The 18,332-nt window shown below is 36.5% G+C and overlaps 1 protein-coding gene across 3 annotated transcripts in view; it reads left to right on the forward strand.

Annotated features, from left to right (window-relative positions):
* Rbms3 (RNA binding motif single stranded interacting protein 3) overlaps nt 1-18,332 on the forward strand; it is a 665,566-nt gene that overhangs the window by 181,542 nt on the left and 465,692 nt on the right. For all 3 annotated transcript variants that reach the window (XM_026406224.2, XM_077795653.1, XM_026406242.2), the window contains exon 3: nt 17,668-17,726. In XM_026406224.2, the coding sequence (XP_026262009.1) occupies nt 17,668-17,726 (59 nt within the window). The remainder of the gene's footprint in view (nt 1-17,667; nt 17,727-18,332) is intronic.

Below are 18,332 nucleotides of genomic sequence, written 5' to 3' on the forward strand. Positions count from 1 at the left end.
TAAGCAACTCAGTAAGACCTTGTCTCTAAATAAGATAGAAAGTAGGTCTGGGAATGTGGCTCAGTGGTCAAGTGCCCCTGAGTTCAATCCCCGTACCCCTTCTCCCCCCAAAAAAGATCTTTGAATGTTAGTAACAGCACATTTATAATGGAAAAATAAAGTAAAGGAGTATGTGGATAAGCCTAAGTGAAAACAGACACTGGGTTTGACCCATAAGTCGTGAATTGTTTGTTTAATTATTTGTTAATGAGGTAATGCACTCACGATTGAACTCATGACTTAAAATGTTAAAAAGCATGTTGCAGCAAGACTAATTTGAATAAAGTGCTAAAAAGAGCAAAACTAAGCAATTTATATATCATATACATATGCTGAAATAATGGGAAAGACAAAGGATATTTTATGACAAAATATAGGAAAATAGTGTCTATGAGAGAAAATTTTAGAGATGTGCTAGGATAGAGGCCGTCAAGAAATTCACAACTGTGAAAATAATGTATTAAGCTCTGTAAGGTGTATTCATTTTAAAGTTTCTTATATCTTTACAGATAAATCATTTTTCACTGATTTTATATATATATATATATATGATTTTATATATATATATGATTTTATATATATATATATATAAATATGATTCTTGGATCCATAATTTATAGGTAAATTACTATTAATGTATTATTAGGTAACTAAAAGTATAAAAGTAAAATAAAAAAGTGATTGTATTTAATTAGAATTATAATAAATTACAATACAAGTAAGTAAGTGTTGGGATACAAATAAACTAAAATGAAAAAAAAATCCATGACTAAGTTCAAACTTTAATTTTTGAGCATAATATAGAAAGTATTGTTGAAAAGCAAAGCACGTTGTGAGCTCTTGGTCCCTTTTTAAAATGCAATTGATAGTAAGTACTTTAAAATACCTGGTAACCATCTAAGATGAAATTAAAGTTCTATAGTTTCAAAGTTGCCTTCAAGTCTTTAGAATGTATGGCACTCCTTGTGTGTGATGAATTAATTCTTTCAGTGTATTAATAATTTTGAATAGAAATAATAGTTATTTCTCAAACAATGTTAAGTATGATCAATTAGTGACCCCACTGTAGAAAATATATGAAGTGACCTTTCTATAATTACACACACACACACACACACACACACACATACAGAGACATCTGTTTCTTGATTTTTTAAACATAAAATTTCCAGAAAGAAGTAATGGATATTAACTCAAAAGATACTTGTGGCAATTATAAAATAGCTGGTAGGCATATCCATTAGGAGGTGTGATCTGAGGATACCTTTATCTTTTTGAAATTTATTGGTGTAATAACATACCTAGAATAATGTGTGATAGTTTGAATCTGTACTGTCCCTCAAAAGCCCATGTGTTAAGGATATAGTCATCATCTTGGTGCTATTGTGATATGGTGGAGTCTTTACGAGATGGATCCTGATGGAAGGAAATTAGGTTATTGGGCATATACCCTTGGAGGGGTTATGGGACCCCGGTCTCTTCCTCTCTTCTTTTTGCTTCTTGGCATTTGTGAGGTGAGCCGCCACCTCTATCACATACTCCCTGCCATTATGGACTACCTTGTTAAAGGCCCAAAATCACTGAGGATAATCGACCATGGACTGGTACCTCTGAAACTATGAGCCAAAATAAACCATTCTTCCCTTTAAATTCTTTATCTTTGGTATTTCTTCAAAGAGACAGGAAGTGAACTAATACATGATGATCCACTCAAAATTTTAAAAGGCTATAGAAATAAACTAAAGGAATTGTCACCTGCATATTTTCTGAGGGAATTCTTTAGTATTTAGTAACTATTCACCATTGACCAATAGGCAAATAAATAAATAAATTTAGTAATTAATGATAATAGTGAAAATTCCCTTGTATGTGAATTCTAAACACCCAGTGAGGATCATTATTTAACTCTTACTTGTTTGTATGTGTGCATTATCCTGTTAAAATTTTCTAGCATAACTTATGGAAATTTTATATACCTTTCTTCTGGTATGGTTTATTCTTAAAAGTCAGATAGAAAGTATTGAAAGTATTAGGGCTAGATACAAAATTATTTATGTTTTGCAACTAGAACTGTGTAAACAGGTGAGTAAAAAAAAAACATATTAGAAAAGGCAATTGAACAACATAGCAAATATTTGGTGAAATTATTATTAATTTCTATATTTCTATTTTATTGTCTGCTTTGATGAAATGTATTTTCTCTATTTTAGAAAAAAAAATAGTCAACCTATTCTCACATCAATTCTCAGGTAAGGAGTGTACTGAAGACAGTTAAGCAGATTTCCGTTTTATGGGCATGAAATGTAGCTTTTCATTACATTTAGAGTTAAGGAAAGTGGAACCAATTATGTTCCCACGGCATATGAAAAGTACCCACTACACAAACATATCCACTTTTACTTGGGCTGCAACCATGGTTAACATTTAGATAAGTGAACAAGAGGCTACCGCAGAATACATAACGCCTCCCTGGGTGAATTCCACGGTGTATTTCACGTATTTCATGTCTGTAACATAGCACAATAAATCCCATGACCATTGAACTGGGAAAAGTCACGGAGCTCTGAACGGAACTCACTTAGCAATGGAATGGGTCTTATTACAGGAAGTTATAGACACTCAGTGCTTATGCTATTCACTTCAAAACTACTGTTTTCATTGCTGTAATTAATTTTGTATGAGGAGAGATTTAATTACTTTTTTTCCCAATTACTGTTTTTGACGCAGCTAAAAAGTTCACATTAAAACCTACAATGTTGACTATTTTCTCTAATCCTTCATTTATACTTTTGTTTCCAGATTTCCTCTACAGTCAGCCTGGGGCAACTAGTTCTGAATTAAAGATTTTAGAGTCTTTGTACATAACTTGGTAAAAGTTCCTGGGAATGATGGGTAGGAAGCATTTCTTCTTCCTCATGTACCACATGGTTGCACTTCATTGAAAAATATTCTTAGCTTCTGCCATCAATCCTTTTATTTTCTGGGTGTTTTATTGGAAAACAGCAAATTGAAAAGTGCACTGATTCTCAATGTACATCCTGGTATATTTTGACAAAATGAAAACACACACAAAACCAGGAGCCAAATCATGGAGCAGAACATGATCAGCACAGCATAGGAGCCATCCCTCATACCCTTTCTACTTACCAATCACCTTTAAGAGTAACTTCATTCCTGACTTCTAATACATAGTTTATATAAATAAAGTCATGCCATGCTTAACTTTTGTCTATCTGGTGGTTTGGTTTGGTTTGGTTTTCTTCAGCATTGGCTAATCATCTGCATTGTTCATTGCATCTCTAGTTGGGTGGTCTCCTCATGTATGTGTTTGAAGAAACCCAATATCCCATCCATTCTATTTTGATGTGTGTTTGGGCAGTTTCCAGTTTTAGGCTGCTGGTGAGCATTCTTCTGTTTTTTTATTAAATTATTTATTTATTCTAATTTTTTATATATGACCTCAGAATGCAATTCATTTCATATTACACATATATAGCACAATGTTTCAAGTCACTGGTTATACACAATGTATTTCACACCATTCATGTCTTCATACATGTGCTTAGGTTAATGATGTCTAACTCATTCCACCATCTATCCTACCCCCATTCCACCAAGGACCTGAAACAGATACTTCTCAGAAGAGCATTCTTCTAGTTTAAAGAATGTGCTGAATGTGAATCATCAATACAAAGAGAAGAAATACAGTTTACCCAATAATTTTATGTGTTGTAGGTGTGACAAAAAAAGTTTCAGTTTTAAGTTTGCTTTGAAGCTGGTTAAGTTATGTGGGTTTTAAATGCTCATCACTGTCTAACATTTTTTTGTGTGTTCTCTGTGGTGACAGGGGGAGGTAAGGAAGGAAGGCATGGTTTAGGTTTAAGTAACTCTCAGGATTACCATAGAGTGGGCACCATGCTGTGAAGGGCGTGGCACTGGTGTCCTGAGACAAAAGCTGCTCCTTAATCAGCTAACAGAAAGAGAGTGTAAGTAGAATACATCTGGAGAGTACAATGGTACTGATATTAGGCAACAGAAGTTGGCTAGAGAGGCAGGGAGAAAGCAAGAACAGTTTGGGCTGATGGAATTGCATGATAGCAAGAAATATTCTAAGAAACATCTAATAATTAAACTTGGTTAGATTTAAGGGCTCATCTTAGGGAATAATAGGAACAGAGGTGTTAAAGTGAACCTAGTATCTAATACAGTTGTCTAATACAGTATAAGATACTTGAAGCATTTGAAGGACCAAAAGGCTATCAAAACAAAACCAAAAACTTCTTGAAACATACTGCAACCCAGCTGGGCAAGCTAATAGATATGATAATGAGGAGTTTATTATGATGGGAATAGAGTCTGTAATGGACTCTTAAGGTACTATTAAATACAAAGAAAAAAAAATCCAAGAAATAATTCATCAAGAGCAAAGCATTGTTAGTAAGTGATTAGCTTCAAAAATTATTTTTCTTATTGCACCACAGTTAAGTACAGCAGATCTTATCTTTCCTGGAGGAATATTACCACACCATCAGATGTTTGCTGTATTTCTTTCTCCTGGGTACCGATAACTCTTTGCACCACAAATATGTATTAGCCATGGGATCTCCCCTCAAGTATTATGGGATATGATCTGTGATAAAATACAAAGACCCATAGTCATAAGTGTTTCAAGAGAGTGTGAAACAGGGCTTTGGGTTGTGTGGGGACGGTTAGCGTGTCATAAGAAGACCATTGTGTGGAGCCTTGTGAAAGTGAGAGACAAGTTATACTCAAGTGTATTAGATAAAAGTTGATCAGGTAAAAGAATCCATAACAAGATATTCTCTTCTTCCTGGTGTGTATGGAGAGAACTGAATTTTTCTTGCATTTTCCTTTTAGCTCTAGCATGACCCTCCCCAGTGGCACAAACTAAATAAGTGTCACAGGAGTGTTCCTTGTCATGCAAAATACCCCGTGGAATGCAAGGAATGTCCTCAGGGGTGTGTGTGTACACCTGCAGTTATAGTGGGAAGGATTAAAGTAAATAAAAGCACCAGAATTCACTGATACTTGAGACAGCATTACACAAATTTTGCAATCTGCTCTCTCTTGATTATACTTTATGGAATCGAATTGTAACATCATCCTGAATTTCCTGATTACTAGGCATTTGAAAGATTGTGTTTCACCTGCAGCAACTACTGTTTTCGAATATCTACTATAAGCATAACTGTGAGATTTTTTTTTTTTTTTTTTTTTTTTGTACAGGGAATTGAACCAGAGGCACTTTGCCATTGAGCCATATGCTGAACCATATGCCATATTCCCAGACCTTTTCATTTTTTTTTTGAGACAGGGTCTCCCCAAGTTTCTTAGTGTTGTGCTGAGTTGCTGAGGCTGGCTTTGAACTTAAAATCCTCTGACCTCTGCTTCCCATGTCACTAGGATTATAGACATGCATCATCATGTCTGGCCTTTTCAAAAGTATTTAGTATGTACCCTTTAAGTCTCATCTACCCAGTAAGGGAGTTATATGTATTTTTACATGTAATTTTAAGTGTTCTGTGTGCAATATACAGAGTACAAAGCCACATAGTTTTCACAATGATATCATAGCACCTTTGATTAATATTATTATGAATTATTTGACTATATACTGGACAGTGGGCTTCCTGGTATAGTTCCATAACTACTGGTCTTTGGGGTGACACAGAGCAGTTTTATTCAATATGCTTCTCAAAATTTAATACAAAGATATTGATGTATTGACTAAAATGCCTGTGTTTCTTCTACTTGGATACTTTGCTTTGTGTGTTTTTGTAATTAAAGAAAAGAGGGTGATTTTAAATTAACGTCTGTTCTGGTTTCATCTTTTCTGCTTTCTCTGTGTGTTAGCTTCCCCTTTGCCTTTATGGAACTGCTTATTTCCATATTACATAGCTTTGTCTATTTTACCCTTTGTGAGTTTCGATTCTTTTAAATGAGGCAGTTGTATTTGTGTATAGCTGAATCACAGAAGTGTGTTTTAAAATGTTATGAAGCTCAGAAAGATTCCACAGACAGCTCAAGACTCTCATTCTCTTACAGACAAATCTTCCTGGGGAATAGATCTTTGAGTTCTTTGCATTAGTCACTTATACCAATCAGAAAAAGTGTGTATCCAATAAAAAGCTTACAGCAGTTGCTATACTATATGAGATTTCTCTTTAGAAATTTTACCTCATTTTTTTCCTTAGACTATCTTTGTGGACTTAAAATAATACAATTCCATAAAACAGTTCACAATGAAGACTTTAAAACTGTTTTATCAGTTTGACCCTTGAGTGGCATTATAGCTCACTCTCGGGTGAAATGAAGTGAACATGCTTCAATGTAAGATATAAAAAGCAAGTTGTCATGATCTGTAGGATGTGTACCTCACCACTTTGCAAAGTGAGTGATAATTCTTTGTCTAGATATACCCAACTCTCCTTGCCATCCTAATCCTAATTGTTTTGTATGATTTTGGGGGTGTGATGAATGGTATATACTCATTTATTCTTCATTCAACAAATGTTTAATTAAGCCCAGTGTGCAAGGCTAGGAATATTAAAAAAAAAATAAGACTTACACTGTACTCTTGAAGAACTCTACCTCAATATTATGGTAAGGAGAGATACAGTATAGCACACTATAATACAATAATGATAAAATATGATCTTGATCATTTACACAACTCATGATTCAAAAGGGCAGAAATATGCCCAAAGTTCTGTTAGATTGGTTGGACAGAGATAAATTAGCTACTTGGGGAAGAGAGGAGAGACATCAGATAGATGTCACTTGAGCTGGAAGGAGGAAGACATGCATGGGGACATAAATGGTCTTGGAAAAGGTTAGAATGTGAGCGACCCCTGCAACAGAAGCAACACAAAACTTTCTTGAGAACCTAATATATGCTTTGGAACTGTTCTGGAAGATAGACGAGCATTAATCATTTAGTTCACCCAGGCTGCTGTAGCAAAATGCCACAAATCCTCTGGTTTATACATGATCGCAATTTATTTCTTACAGTTCTGGAGGCTAGCCAGTTGAAGATAAAGATATCAGCAGATTCAGTGTTTAGTGAGAGCCAGCTCTCTGTGTCCTCACATGTTGGAGGAGGCAGAGAAGCTATCAGCGCCTCTTTCATAAGGACACAAACACCATTCACAAGGGTGAAAGCCCTCATAACCCAATCCCAAAGGCAATACCTCCTAATCACCATCACACAGGCGATTGCATTTCAACATATGGATTTTGAGAGAACAAAAACATTCAGATTACAGCCACAAGAGTATGTTACATATGTGAGAATTCCACTGCCACGAAATGTGGCCCTAAAAAATTGTCACACATGCTCCATGTTTGATGGAGTTTTTTTTTTTTTTTTTTTTCTTAAATACTACAAAGACTGTAGGTGATGTCAGGATTTTCAGCATCTGAGATTTAAGGTCTTCTCCAAATAGTCCATCTGCTACAAAGCTGTTTTTCATTGTGCATTCAGTTCACGTTAGGTATACAGTTGTACTAGAGACTACTATATGTCACAAAGCCACACACTTCTTTATGGAATGCATTTCTTTCAAAGTGAGCTCCAACAATTAGTGGCAAATGTTCAGCTATATCATTTCCAAAGAATGTTGGTCCTCTATCTGCTTTTTTAGGGTACTAACTAAGTCCCACATTTGCAAAAATCTTACAAATGGTTTTGTAGCCTCTTGACTAGTCAGAAGACTAACTTTTATCTATTCACTATAGGTAGGGTAACTATGAAACAAGGAAAGAGTAGTAATGTTGCAGTCAACCAGACCTGAATTTAAAACTCAGTTATTTAAGCATTGTATGAATTTGGGCAGGTAACTTAATTTACCAAACTTATAAAGTTTTTTTTGACCTTTAAAACAATAAGAATAATAAGATCAATTTATCCGGGGTGGGAGCATGAGTGTTTGAAGTAAAATATCTAATATACTCTGTCACATAGCTGGTGCTTAGATGATGGTAAACGTGTGTGTGTGTGTGTATGCATACATGTAGTCTAATAGTAGGTGGTTCTGATCTTTAAAAGTTGCCAAATCCATATAAAGGACTAAAAAAAATCATATTTTCATGGGGATTTACTGAGCATCAGGCTCCTTCTGAATATGTTGGGGATGATATGGGTAGTATAAAATTATCTGGGACCCTGAATGATGAAGGTCTGATTAAAGAGACAAGCTCATGGGGGAAAATAGATGATATGATAAAATTATAAAAACATTTAAATGAAATGTTAGACGATTTTGTATAGGCTATGAGCATAGCAGCTCTTGAGATTTGGGAAAAATAAGTGGTGATCAAGGAAGTCAGAACATACAGTTTAACTTTAAAATTCCTGCATTACTTAGAAAAGCAGAAGCTGGAAGATATCAGCATCAAGGTCACAAATTCCCAATTTTCAGGCTCGGTCTACCCAGAAAATCTGCTTCATTTGGAGTTTACATTACTTAGTAAAATTTCCAAGTCAACTTTGAAAAATTTGGATATTCTGCCAAAAAATCAAGATTTCTTTCAAAAAATCAAGAGATCTATAAATGTGGGGATTCTATCCCTTTATGTTTATAGTGACTGGTGCTGAAAAGCAGGTGTCCCTCCAGCTGGGGCCCAAATTGTAGTCTACAACCTATACCTGTTCCTTTACTTGACTGGCTTCAGTCTTGGAATCATTTCAAGAGGGCTTTTAGGAGTGAGTTGCTGGGGGAGGGGGGATGTTGAGTTTAGCATTGTCATGTCAGTGGAGGTGATCCAGCATCCAAGGGCAATTATCTGGTACCTCTAGTTGGAGATGCAGGGGTGAAGTTTGAGGGTAAAGGCAGATCTAGAGTAGGAAACGTAAACATGAAATCAATGGGAATTCAAAACTGGTAATGAAGGGGATTTTTAGTACAGTTATTCTTGTGGTGTTATGCTTAGATCAGCTCTTGTGCACAATCCAGGCAAACTGAATCATAAACTGTGGGGATGGAGACCCAGAATTATAAGAAACCATCCAGGTGATCCTGATTCACATTAACTTTGAAAAAAAAATTTTTTTTTTTTAGTTCATTGTGGTTATACATAATAGTAGGGTTCATTTGACATACTTGCATGGAATTATAATGCCCCTCCTCTTTGGGGGAGGTACTGGGGACTGAACTCAGGGGCACTTGACCACTGAGCCATAACCCCAGATCTATTTTGTATTTTATCTAGAGACAGGGTGTCACTGAGTTTCTTAGTGCCTCACTTTTGTTGAGGCTGGCTTGGAACCAAGATCCTCCTGCCTCAGCCTCCCAAGCCACTGGGATTACGGGTGTGCACCACTATGCCTAGCTAATTTCCCCTTTTCAGTACCCAGTGCTTTCTCTCTCCCTCCCCTCCTCCTTTCCCCTAGTCTCCTTTCTCTCTTAGTCTTCATTTTATTTATTTATTGTTTTTAATTGGTACTTTATAGAATCCACAAAAGATGGAATTCACCGTGGTATATTCATGTGTGTACACAGTGGAATTTTTTCAAATTTATTCCATGCACAATAAATTTTGAGACTTATCAACTTAATGAATACTACAGCACCAAAACACAAGTGGACTGAGAAATAAACTTTGATGTATACATATTTTACAGAACCTTGAGGAGTAAAAATAATGGAGATAAAGAGGTATATGCTAGCCAGGTACAGTGGCGCACTCCTGTAATCTCAGGGGCTCCAGAGGCTGAGGCAGGAGGAGTGCAAGTTCAAAGCCAGCTTCAGCAAAAGCGAGGTACTAAGCAACTCAGTGAGACCCTGTCTCTAAATAAAATATAAAATAGGGCTGGGGATGTGTCTCAGTGGTTGAGTGCTCCTGAATTCAATCCCCAGTACCCCCCACAAAAGTATGTACTAATTCACAATGGGAGGGGCTAAGGAAAAATACAGGTACTATGGATTGGGCAGAGGGGAGTGAAGGAAGGGAAGTAGGTATAGGATAGTAGAATGATATGGACATTATTACCCTATATACCTACACGATTACACAACTGGTGTGATTCTACAACATGTACAACCAGAAGAATGAAAAGTTACACTCCATTTATGTCTGATGTGTCAAAATGCATCCTACTGTCACGTATAATGAATGAGAACAAACAAAACAAAACAAAAAGAAGTATATGCAAAGAACAAGCAGGCCAGGATAACTCGAGGAATCTAAGGGGTTTCAGAAGGAAGGTGTTCAAGGAGGTTGAATGGTGGCAAGATATCCAGTCTGATGATAACTGATTATTTCACTCATTCCGAAGTTACTGGCTATTTTTAAAAGTCTGATTCCACAGGAACAACACAAAAATTGGGCAGTGGGCAGATAGAAGTAGCAGAAGTAAAGCAATCATACAGGAAGTCAGGCCATGGATGAATAGAGAAAAACCTAATGATGCCCAGGGTACCGCAGACAAGGCTTTGCATGTGTGTAAGGGTAGACAGAGCGAGAAGAGGCTTGGCATTGGGGAAACGTTTACATTTCTGAAAAATATAGGTGATATGTAGAGACACAGGCCACAGGCATCACAGGAGTGAATCATAATTGAAGGGGAGACAAAAACAGTGACTTTTGTTTGGAGACAGGAGGGATGGCTAGAGGTATGAGAGCTGGAGGCAGCATATTGAAGTGCTGGCAGGGCCTGGGATCTGCAGCCCAACTTTTGGAGACTGGATAGTGCTTTTGCTGCTTGCTAGTTATGTAACCTTGGGAAGGTTAGAAGATGTCGCTGGCTCCTTGTCCTCATCTTTAAATTCAGTTCCAGACAGAGCCAACTTCATGGGGGTTGTTGTGATGACTAACATGATTTGATGTATGTAGAGAGCTCTGAACAGCTGGCCCATAGGAAGGGTGATAAAAGGGATGCCAACTAAATAAAACAAATTGGGATGGATGTAAGAGAGGCTCAAAAATGGAGACACATGGAATCCTGAGCATGTAAAAGCCCCTCCAAAATCTAAAAGCCACTTACAGAAGATTCTGGAAATTGATAACCACAGGATTTGGCTCTTGAAGACAAAATGGCCCCGGGGGCGTGTTGCTGTTCACAGTCAACCATGCATGAATAAATGAGCAGTTGACAGCCCTGAAGACCAAGGAATGCCAGGGTCAGGATGTGGTCAACCAGGTAAAATGACTTTCTTAGCTGATGGCCAGGAAAGGAGAAAATAGAGAAGAGGGTGAGCCTAGGATAAGGATACAGAGCAGTGGATACTGGTGGAATGTTAAGGCCAGGAAAGTATCTGGGAAGGTCAGGGAGACAGTACTGAATTGGTTGAGCCTGGAATAGACCAAGAAGAAGCCAGAAGGAGCCCCAATGAGGAGGCAAGAGTGAACAGGAAATTCACTTTGAGTATAAATGAGAAGCCATTGCTAACACCGAAGTCCATGTGTCCTGAGGAGGCCTCCATCAGCACTGAGTTAGAATGTGCTGACTCTACCAAATGGTCAAAAGATACATCTGAGTTATCAATTATGCTATTCAGTAAATGCATAGGTAACACGGCAGGATTTAGTAAAAGAACGGAAGCATAGAAGCAATTAGTATGTTACATATTGTGCTAGGAGTTTTAACATGGTATTTTATTTAATGCTAAGAGACAGTGTAAAAAATAGGGCTTAGTAATCACATTATACAAATCAAGAAACAGCAGCTAAAGAGTATAGTAATGTGCCCCAGGCCATATGGGTATTAGAGCTTAGAGTCATATCTATATTATTTGATTCTGAAGCCCCTTGTCTTTTTCTAAATTAGCTGACAAAATATGAAAGGATGCTAAGCATTCTCAAATATGCTGTGATCAGTTGGAAAGAGGACCCAGATGTATGTGATTTGCAACCCTGTTGGCATGGAAACCTCTTTTTCACAACCTTCTGCTAAGAGGGCAGACTATTCTACCCCAGTCCTATAGCCTAAATATATAATCTTAATGTACAACGGATGAAGTACTAACTGTAAGAATTAGAAAACCAGTGATTCTCTATTTCATTTAGAGATTGAAAATGAAAATATGCATTTTTGGTCTGCTGCATCTGTTCCATGTTGGCATCCATTTCTACTTAAAGAACCAGTAAAGACATTAACCAGCTACTAATCAATATGTGCGTACCAGGTTTCTTATTAGATTATCACTCTAATTCAATCAAATATACTGTCAACCAGTTATTTTGGGTGAAGAATGAGAATAGATATTGCCCATATTTTCAGATACATTATAGGTATCTGAAAAAGAATGTCAAACAGGTGGATTTTAGTTGTAATTTGTCATTGTATTGGCTAAATGATGAATATCATTAGGCAAAAACCCTGAGAAAAATTGCCCATTTTTTTAAACATAAAGTGTTATTTGAATGAAAGAAAATGCAGTTTTGGATATGGTCGTTGATGTCTGTGGGAAGCTCCCATAGTCTCTGGGGTCCTACATATCTCATGCTTTGCATTTTGTGTTTGTCTTTTTGGAGCAGTGATTCTCAGAGCACCACCTGTAGTGCAAGACTCACCTGGGAAACACAAAATTCTCCAGGCCCGCTATAGAGTTAGAATTTCAGGGGTAGGGCCTGGCAATATGTGTTAGCAAACCATCCTAGCCATTCTTGTGCACATGAAAACTTGAACACCACTATTTTTTAGAGTAGGTCATACTTGAAATACAGCAGTACAGCCCCTTGGATCCCATTGAACCTGTTTGTAGAATGAAAATATAATTTACTAAATAGTAACACACTGATCTGAAAAAAGAAAACTTTTTTTTTAGAATTACTTTTCTTTAAGAAATATGAAGAGCACTTATGATTTTCAAAAGAACTTTTCTAGAAATCTCACTTCTATAGGCTCTTCTTTTAAGTTCTTTGGAGGGTGCTTTGCACAGACATGTATGTTAGCTGGAGACATTTTGTAGAATATATTTGTGAAATTTATTTGGTGTAGATACTTGGTTTAGAGTTTCTTTTTTTTAAACTTATACATGACAGTAGAATATATTTTTTTAATTTTTCTTCTTTTTTTTTTTTTTTAGTTGACGATGAACACAATATCTTTATTTATTTTTATGTGGTGCTGAGGATGGAACCCAGTGCCTCACACGTGCGAGGCAAGCGCTCTACTACTGAGCTACAGCCCCAGCCCAGTAGAATGTATTTTGACATATACATGGGCTATAACTTATTCTTGTGGTTGTATATCATGTGAAGTTACACTGGTCATGTTTTCATATATAAACATAGGAAAATTATGTCTGATTCATTGATTCATGATTCATTCTATTGTCTCCCATTCCCATCTCCCTTCCCTTCCCCCCACTCTGCCCTGTCCAGTCCAGTGGACCACGCGTGTCCCCAGCCTATTGTGAGTCAGCATTCAAATATCAGAGAGAACATTTGGCCTTTGGGTTTTGGGGATTGGCTTGTTTCATTTAGCATGATAGTCTCCAGTTCCAACCATTTACCTGCAAATGCCATTAGAGAAGTGCAAATTAAAACTGCACTGAGATTTCATCTCACTCCAGTCAGAAGGGCAATTATCAAGAATTTAAGTAACAATAAATGTTGGCTAGGATGTAGGAAGAAAGCCACTCTCATACATTGCTGGTGGGACTGCAAATTGGTGCAACCTTTCTGAAAAGCAGTATGGAGATTCCTCAGAAAACCTCATTTTACCTTAATTACCTCTTTAAAGATGATGCCTCTGGTATAGTCACATTCTGAGGAACTGAGTGTGAATATTTCCACCTATTAATTTCATCCCATAACAAATACACATACCTTGTCCACTCACTTGTAGTTTGAACTGGTTAATCCTTCAGAATATTAATGGTTGTGAGCTTGTAGATGAAACCAATGTAGTCCATCAAGGACAGCCCTCCTGCATTCCAACAGGGACCCCAGAGCTACAGATTTGCTCCATTAGCATCTCCAAATGCCAAAGAATGAATGAGCCATCTAAAAGTAGGCAAACAACCACATTTGCTAAAAGGATAATGTTTCATCCATTAAATAAATGTGATACCTTTTTCTAGTCTGGTATCAATATAGAAGGCATGTGAAAAATGAGTTCGCTGAGAGTTAATTGACTGCGGAGACTCTATTTTCAGTCTCTGCCTGCATTTTTTGAATTAATATACACAGTGGGTGATTCAGCAAAGGATTTAAAAATAAATTCTTTGTAGAACGCTCCCAACAATTTGATGTCTTCATAATTCATGAAGAGTAGACCCATAATAGCTCTTATTTTCTCTTCAACTTTGGAAATAAAATATGCCATTAGTTTAAATTAGGCTTGTATGTGGAATAATCAAGTGTATCAACAAATATAGTTTGACTCAGCTATCACTTAACACTAAGAATAAATGCCAGGAAAGAAATGGCTATTTAAAAAAAAATCACATGTAAAATCTGTATTAACAAGCGAGGCTAAAAATATTTTAGAGATGATGGACAACATATGAGTTTATACAATTCAGTTATGAAAGCTCAAACATAAGATTTATACTTATTGTAGAATAGCTACTGTTTAAGGAAATACTCTTAGAATGTAAGGAAAATGCTCTTTGACATCTGGCTTTATTTGGTGACCACAGGAGCATTCTGGGTAGTTGGTGAATATGTAGATGCAATATGGAGTTACATATATTTTTTTTAATATCGGAAGGTGTTAGCAGTGCTATATCAGGGCTTCTCACATTGCCTGGAGAAGGCCCACATGGAAAGAATTACTATATCAAATGTGGTCACTTCATTTATTTCTTTCCCCCAAGAAGTTCAAACCTCCAAGGAAGTAGACCATGGATAGTATTTTATCTCTTCTTGCTGTAGGAAACGAAAAGATAGAGATATGAATTGGATTTGTCTGAAAGCTTCTGGATCCAGGAGGCACCTGGGACCACTGCTTAGGTGTCCATTTCCAGGCATCCTCCAGTCATTTGGTCACATTTTTTCCCCTCTAATATCAGACTTTTGCTTTCCACTCGTGGGTGGCACAGTTGGAGACAAACCTTATGAAGACTTAAGTCTTGATCTAAAACCTGGAAAGGGGAAGAGTGAAGGAGGTAAATATAGGTTTAAAATTACCTCTTTCTTTTCTTTTTTTTTAACCTCAAAGATCTTATTTTTTCCTTCACAGTGTGCAAAAATATACTTTTAGTGTGTCTAGTAGTTTTTATATTCCAGTCTCTTTGTACACTTGGACAAAACACTAGGAAAATAAATTTAATATAGCTCTTCACAAGTTTAATATTAGCTTGGTGGCTTCTGTGCTTGTGTCTTTTTAAAAAGTGGCTTAAACTTTATTTACCTATTACAGTTGTTGACTTGGCAGGTCATGAAGAATACAGCCCCACTCATGCAGAAAGTACCTGTTTGCCCTTGTGAGAGTTCAGACATGAACTGTAGCCAGTGGCCCATTAAGTACCTTCTCTTGTTGTTCAAAGCGTATCCTAGCTCTGCAAAATAATGGTTAATGCAGAATGTTGTAACAAAGCCAACGGCTGAAATTCCTATAACTCCAGTGAGAGTAGAGGTTGTGTCAAGTTTTCAGAGTTGGGTTCCATTGTTTTATTACTTCACAGTGTTGGAAAGTCTCACCTAGAGTGCAATGAGAAATAGGGAAGTCAGGAAACGGTTTACTACTATGGTGAGTGTTTTTGTGTCTGCGTGTGTGATTTTTCCATTTAAGGTAATATTGTAATAGTTTCTGGGAAATAAAGTAAGTTCTTTTTCTTCTTTTTTATTAAATTGCTTACCAAAATATAAAATACAAGTGCTTTCTACAAGAATGCACTTGATTTTTTTAAGTTGTTGTAAAATAATGATAGCAGCATTTTCCATATCTACATTGAATGGAGAAGAAAATATCCTTGTGATATGGAGGTAGTGATACAATATGCATACCTTCAGTCCAGAGTCCCCTTGTGAGATGTAATTCTGTATAAAAAACAGTAATTTTCAATTTTATCTTTAAAAGCTAGAGCTAAATTTTAATTTTGAAGGTACTTCTATAAAAATTTCAGGAGAAGCTTTAGAAACCAATTAAGAAGGATTTTTGTCTTAAGGCTTTCTCTGCCTGACATTATGCGTTAGTTATACATATTTTAAATTCTTTTTCTGTTTTTTTTTAAATCATTCGCATACTGTATTAGCAGAACCTTTTGTGGAAAATAGTTTCAGCAAATATCCTTTTCACCATCATCATCATCATCTTTTTTTTTTTTTTACTTTTCTATTCTCTTTCTATATTTTGCAAATGTTTCTTCACCTGAATTGTCCAAAACTAGTAAATATTACATCTAGTTCCTTGATACGATCTGTGAATCATTGTCTACTGAAGGAACTGTTCAAATATGATATTATTTAACTGGTTACTTTGCCCAAAGAGAAACTCTTGTATGAAATCAGAGTTTGCAAAAGAGGCATGTATGTGTTTTCTGTGAAGTGAGAAAGGTCAGGTGTAGAGGGTTTGGAAGGGAATGAGCATATAAGTCACTAGGCATGGAGGTAATACAAAATAAACAAAAAAAAGGTTTAAACTTGTGAGTATTTGTGTGACTAATTGCTTGAGAACATAGCTAATGAAACCCTTTACACTAAATATAATGGTGTAAATTGTAAACCTCATCTTTTAGCAAATAAAAGATCTGTGCCCAATTTCTTACCAGAAGATTTTGACAGTCTAAATAGTAGTGATTTAGTGGCTGTTTGAAACAGAATCTTTATCCTCTTTTATGTCTCATCTACCACAGAGAATGCCAAATACTGGTATTCTACAGTAATGAGAGGGTGATCATAATGGGCGGAAGAGCTAAGGTTAAATATGAGCTTACTGTCAGCCACTGTCCTCAGTTCTTCAGGTTTGTCCCATTTAGTCCTCACATCAGCTCTAGAGGGAAGATACTATCACCTCATCTTATATGTTTACAAATAAATTTGTATCATTGCAAATAAATAAGAATCCACACCATTATTTGAATAATTGTGTCTACGTCACTAGATGATGAAATGATGTAAAGAGTACCTGAGGTGGCCAAACACCTCCAGGCTGAACTGGGATTCCAGCTGTGGCAGTTTAGCACCATGGTATATTTTATGAACCACTACACTAACTGCCTAGGGAACCTAACACCTGGATTTCTGAAGATGTGAAGTTGATTGAACTGGATTTCATATATGTAGTTTCTCATTTTTTCAGAAGAAAAAAACCTGAAATCTAAGGAAGATGGGTTAAACTCTTCGAAGTCACAGCAGTAGGTTTGAGTCAGAATGGGAGATGAACCCCATTCAACCTGGCCCTGAGGCTTATACTGTTCTCCTTGAGGCCATAGATGACAATTTACCTTGATCACAATCACATGCATTTCCTTTCAGCCACCAACAATAGTTCAATAGGTTTATCTATGAAGACACAACCCAGTGCTCAGGTAGGGGAAATGCACTGCAGAGTAATAAAGAAGATCTTGAGAAAGGAGATCATCCAGGTGTGAAATGGGAGTGCAGAACTTGTTTTCCGTGGTATATTCATGCTCAATTATGCCCTGAAGTTCATTAGGCTATTTTAAGTCTGTTCCTTGGGTTACAATAACAGGGCTTTTTCTTTCTCTGTTTCAGGTATGGAAAAATTGTATCCACAAAGGCAATTCTTGACAAAAACACAAATCAATGCAAAGGTAGGTATAAGGGCATCCATACTCTGAGCTCCTGCCTATGCTGTTCAATTGATGGTTCCTGCATCACGGCGGTCCAGGCCCCAGCTGCACAATGATGGCAGTGTACAGTATATGGCAACCCTCTTTAATAATGCCAGTGCTTTGATGAGTTGTATTTCTGGTAACATCGCTCATTAATTTTTTTCATTAACAAACAAAATGAAAATCACAAATCAGAACAAGTATCAAATTGCTTCAGCATAAAACTAAATTACCTCCTAACAACTTTGGGTTGTCTGATTTGAATGATATTATCAGGGATGCAAATTGATTTCCTATATAAAAATGAGGAGCACTGGGGGAAACTTTCTCTTGCAAAGCATGTTTTAATTTCTCTGTTCTTTAAAGCTTTAGCAACATTTGTTGACAAGGAATAAATTTATTGATGGGCCCACTGTATCTAAACTTTGGCTATAAATAATTCACAGGATTTCAGAGTTGGTATTTCATTTAGTCAGGCTTTTATTTTTCTTCCCTGAACACATATCTGAAGTCTTTTGACGATGTCTGTGGCTTATGTTTCTCAGTGTCTGAGAATCCCATATACTTTTAAAGGTTGTGTTACAT

Source organism: Urocitellus parryii, chromosome 3 (assembly GCF_045843805.1).
Source record: "Urocitellus parryii isolate mUroPar1 chromosome 3, mUroPar1.hap1, whole genome shotgun sequence".
NCBI classification, from domain to species: Eukaryota; Metazoa; Chordata; class Mammalia; order Rodentia; family Sciuridae; genus Urocitellus; species Urocitellus parryii.